At 49.1% G+C, this 5,000-nt stretch overlaps 1 protein-coding gene across 1 annotated transcript in view; it reads right to left on the bottom strand.

Annotated features, from left to right (window-relative positions):
- LOC133577095 (macrophage colony-stimulating factor 1 receptor 1-like) overlaps positions 1–5,000 on the bottom strand; it is a 104,196-nt gene that overhangs the window by 75,084 nt on the left and 24,112 nt on the right. The window contains exons 5-6 of the mRNA XM_061930655.2: positions 324–489; positions 43–244 (exon numbers count right to left, since the gene is read on the bottom strand). Of these exons, the coding sequence (XP_061786639.1) occupies positions 43–244; positions 324–489 (368 nt within the window). The remainder of the gene's footprint in view (positions 1–42; positions 245–323; positions 490–5,000) is intronic.

The following is a 5,000-nucleotide window of genomic DNA, read 5'->3' on the forward strand; positions in this document are numbered from 1 at the left end:
TTGGCTTTTGCACATTGGGAACTAAAAAAAAAGATGTATAACCTGTTGTTGTATCTGATGAGCGTGTTCTCCTGTGTGGACACGCTGGGAGATGTCGGCGTTTTCCAGCTGTGCTCTAAAATTTGAGGGTATGCCTCAATGAGCACCGTGAGCTCCAGATCTTCTCCCTCGTTAACCTCGATGGAGAGACCTCTGTGGGCCAGCTTCGGCGACAACTGCGGCAGCAGTCGAATGTACGGCTTGTCTGCGTAGAGCACTCGTAACAATCAGCTCCGACTTCTTAACCGAAGTCCTGTCGGACTTGACCGTCCCCTGCAGCTTACCTACAACCAGCAAGTACGTGGTGGAACTGTTCACGCCGGCTTCGTTGGTGCCAACGCAGGTAATGTTGCCTGTGTCTGCCAGGTCCACAGCAGGGACGGTGAAGATGCTCTCGATGTCCAGACGGTTTTCGCCACTGGAGCGAGCACTCTCCTCTATGGTGGGTTTCTGGAGAAAACAGAGAAGAGTTGAGAGTTGTTGTCAAAGTCAAGAATGAACAATGAAGAATGGTTCATACTAGGGTACTAAAAAGTACCGGTCCCCCAGCCTCCCGAGCCCCTGTCAACGTTCCCTCTAAGGTGCGCGCCTGCGCAATTGCACACTGCTCAAGCGTCCTCTGCGCACAGCAAATATATGCCGCGCACCAAATCAAATCCCACCTGAATTCTAAACAAAATAAACACATTGATTCTGTATAATTTTGCAATGCAACTCTGAGTGACAGTGAAAACAAGCGGCCCTAACGGTGTTCGTCAACACCGTTCAATTATTGTAACGTCTATCGAGATGCTTCGAGGACAGGAATTCTATCGATCACTTTATTGAGCAAAACTGTTTATATTGGGCCATAACCACACCAAAAACATGAGTAAAAAACGTCTATCTGGAAAAACTAGTCATTTTCTGCCGTACGAAGCAACTTGTCATCTGTCACCAACAAGCATAGCACTAATCCACTGGTGCGTTTATGGCCACACAAAAAGTCGGACAAGTCAAACACCACACAAAGTTACACTATGACTCCTCAGTCATACGTGTGCTTATTCTACTGTCATTTATTATTAATGTTAATGTATTGATATTAATCATGGAATGCTGTTACTAGAGAAAGTTACAGGAATTCATCCTATGCTTACATTTCATTGTGCAACATGAGGATGTTTAAATGTGATCTCTGAAATGATTTCCAAAGCAGAACCCCCACCCAGACATATTGTACAATACTAATCCATAGCTTATGAAAAACAAGATGTATTTTATTTTCATTACAAGTGGGCCAAATCACTAATATTACAAAATAATCTCATGAAAATTGTCATGTCTGTGTAATCATGTTTTGTTTTAAGTCATGTTTTGTTTAGTTTCTGGCTTTTCACTCCCTTGTCTTGTTTGCATGATTACCCATTAGTTTCACCTGTTCCACGTTTGGACTCATTGTGCACTCTTGTTTGTCACCATAGCAACCATTAGTTTTCACCTGTCACGTCACGCACCTGTTTCACGTTTTGAGTCACGCACCTGCTTTCACTAATCATGTCCATAGTATTTAAGTTCATTCATTTTCTGTTGTTCGTCCTGACGACATCCCCGCATTTATGCTCCTGCACACTCTCCACACCCTGATGACCCTTGCTACTCTTTTTTTCATGCCGGTTCCACGCCAAGTAAGTTTTTGTTTATTAAGCCACAGTTAGTGTTTTGTTTAATTGTTCATAGTTTCTGCCAATGTGCAAGTTTTGTGTTTATAGTCTAGTTTTGTACCTCCGCCCCTGTGCGCGCTTTTCGTTTATTCCTTTTTTGATAGTTTAAATAAATCATGTACCCACCTTCAAGCCTTGACCAGTCCAGTTCATTTGCACCACGGGAGAACAAACCAAGCCATAGTCCAAGTCTTGACAAAAATGACTCCTCTCATTTTGTCATGTCTGTGTGATCAGGCTTTATTTTTGGACTTTTTGTGCAGTTTTGTTTTGTCACCATAGTTACCCATTAGTTTCACCTGTCATGTCACGCACCTGTTTTGAGTCACGCACCTGTTGTTAATCATGTCCATAAGTATTTAAGTTAATTCATTTTCTGTTGTTCGGCCTGACGACCTCGCACCCCATATATGCTTCTGCACACCCTTATGATCCTTGCTGCTCCTTTTTCATGCCGGTTCCATGCCAAGTAAGTTTTTGTTTCTCAAGCCACAGTTAATGTTTTGTTTAATTGTTCATAGTTTCCGCCACTGTGCGTGCTTTTCATTTGTACTTTTTTGCTATAGTCTTTTGGTTTCATAGCTTATTCTCCGCCATTGTGCGCGCTTTTTGTTTGATCTTTTTTTAATAAATAAATCATGTACCTTGGTTCCCGTCTCGCCCGTGCCAACTTTCCGTTGCATCCCGGAAAAGCTAACCCCCAGGACCAAGTCTTGACAGTAGGTCGTCAGCAGACCTGCTTTTCCGCACCTAAGTTGGCCGAGTTGGACATTTTGGACGAGGCTTCTTGGGCGGTCCTGTGCGCGATGGAGGATGAAACTCTGCGCTACTCCTCCGTGGAGTACAGAAACTTCATTTGGTCCCAGGACGACACAGCGTCACCTCAGCCGCGGAAGCGCCGCTCCAGACGAAGGACGTCAGGTAGAACTTCCGCGAGCCAGCAGGACACGCCGCTCCCACAAGCCCCTCCCCCTCCGGGCGGAAGCAAGCAGCAGCCAGCCCGGCTTCGCCCGGATGACGTCAAAAACCATGATTTTTTTTTCTGAATTCTTTTTCTTTTGATTCCCCGCTCCCCAGGACTCAAGCCACACCCAAGACACAAAACAATTTTTTTTCACCCACTCAATCCCAGGCCCAAGAAAGACAATTTGGACAATTTAATGGGGAAGTTTCTGCCCTCCTCCGCCCACCCCTACAGAGAGTTCCAGACCGCAGGGAGCGCGTCTGGTATCCGCCCCTTGAGGGGGGGGCTGGGGTCGGGAGCTGTGTTGGTGGGGTGGCTCGGCATCGCCATGCCAAGCCACAGCCTCCCTCACGGCCGCCACCACCAGTCTACCGACCTGTCAAGCCACAGCCTCCAGCACGACCGCCCTCACCAGTCTACCGACCCGTCAAGCCACAGCCTCCAGCACAACCGCCCTCACCAGTCTTCCGACCTGCCAAGCCGCAACCCCCAGCTAGGCCACCTCCACCTGCACCAAGGCTAGCACCTGTCACCGCACCAAGGCTAGCACCAGCTCCACCACGCCAAGTTCCTCGCCAAGCTCCGGTACCAGCTCCACGACGCCAAGCTCCGGTACCAGCTCCACGACGCCAAGCTCCGGTACCAGCTCCACGACGCCAAGCTCCGGTACCAGCTCCACGACGCCAAGCTCCGGTACCAGCTCCGCGACGCCAAGCTCCGGAACCAGCTCCACGATGCCAAGCTCCGGTACCAGCTCCACGACGCCAAGCTCCGGTACCAGCTCGACGTCAAGACCAAGACACGCCATGCCAAGACCAAGACACGCCATGCCAAGACCAAGACACGCCATGCCAAGACCAAGACACGCCATGCCAAGACCAAGACACGCCATGCCAAGACCAAGACACGCCATGCCAAGACCAAGACACACCAAGCCAAGACCAAGACCAAGACCCGCCAAACCAAGACCAAGACCAAGACCAAGACCAAGACCCGCTAAGCCAAGACCAAGACACGCCATGCCAAGACCAAGACACGCCATGCCAAGACCAAGACTCGCCATGCCAAGACCAAGACTCGCCATGCCAAGACCAAGACTCGCCATGCCAAGACCAAGACCCGCCATGCCAAGACCAAGACCCGCCATGCCAAGATCAAGACCCGCCATGCCAAGATCAAGACCCGCCATGCCAAGACCCACACCAAGACCAAGACCCACGCCTAGACCAAGACCAAGACCCACGCCGAGCTTCGCCGCCGGACGCGCCACGCTGAGCTTCGCCGCCTGACTTGCCACGCCGAGCTGCCACGCCTGCCAAGTTGACGACGCGCCTGTCTCCTCGTCGGCCACGGATATGGCCGCTACCTGGTCGTCCGCCACGCCAAGTACGCCCACCTCCCAGTCGGCCACGAATGTGGCCAATCCCTGGGCGCCCGCCTCGCCTGCTGCAGCGGCGTTCCACTCGCCGCCGCCACTTGACTTTGCCTCGGTGGATTCGGGGCCACTTGGGCTGGCGACCCACCGCCATGTCCCCCTCCCGCCCTCCCATGACTATTGATCTTTGGTTTTTTTTGAACATCTGGTATCTGTCCTTAAGGGAGGGGCTCTGTCATGTCTGTGTGATCAGGCTTTATTTTTGGACTTTTTGTGCAGTTTTGTTTTGTCACCATAGTTACCCATTAGTTTCACCTGTCATGTCACGCACCTGTTTTGAGTCACGCACCTGTTGTTAATCATGTCCATAAGTATTTAAGTTAATTCATTTTCTGTTGTTCGGCCTGACGACCTCGCACCCCATATATGCTTCTGCACACCCTTATGATCCTTGCTGCTCCTTTTTCATGCCGGTTCCATGCCAAGTAAGTTTTTGTTTCTCAAGCCACAGTTTATGTTTTGTTTAATTGTTCATAGTTTCCGCCACTGTGCGTGCTTTTCATTTGTACTTTTTTGCTATAGTCTTTTGGTTTCATAGCTTATTCTCCGCCATTGTGCGCGCTTTTTGTTTGATCTTTTTGTAATAAATAAATCATGTACCTTGGTTCCCGTCTCGCCCGTGCCAACTTTCCGTTGCATCCCGGGAAAGCTAACCCCCAGGACCAAGTCTACACCTGACATCCACTGTAATGATACCAAGTACAGGAACGTATCTAGTGGATATTACTATGATTACGACGATATTTTTTAGTATCAAAAAATCTTTTTTCGTTTTTCATAAATGTATATTATGTTTATAAAGTCAATAAATACGTCCCTGGACACATGAGGACTTTGAATATGACCAATGTATGATCCT

Source organism: Nerophis lumbriciformis, linkage group LG36 (genome assembly GCF_033978685.3).
Source record: "Nerophis lumbriciformis linkage group LG36, RoL_Nlum_v2.1, whole genome shotgun sequence".
NCBI classification, from domain to species: domain Eukaryota; kingdom Metazoa; phylum Chordata; class Actinopteri; order Syngnathiformes; family Syngnathidae; genus Nerophis; species Nerophis lumbriciformis.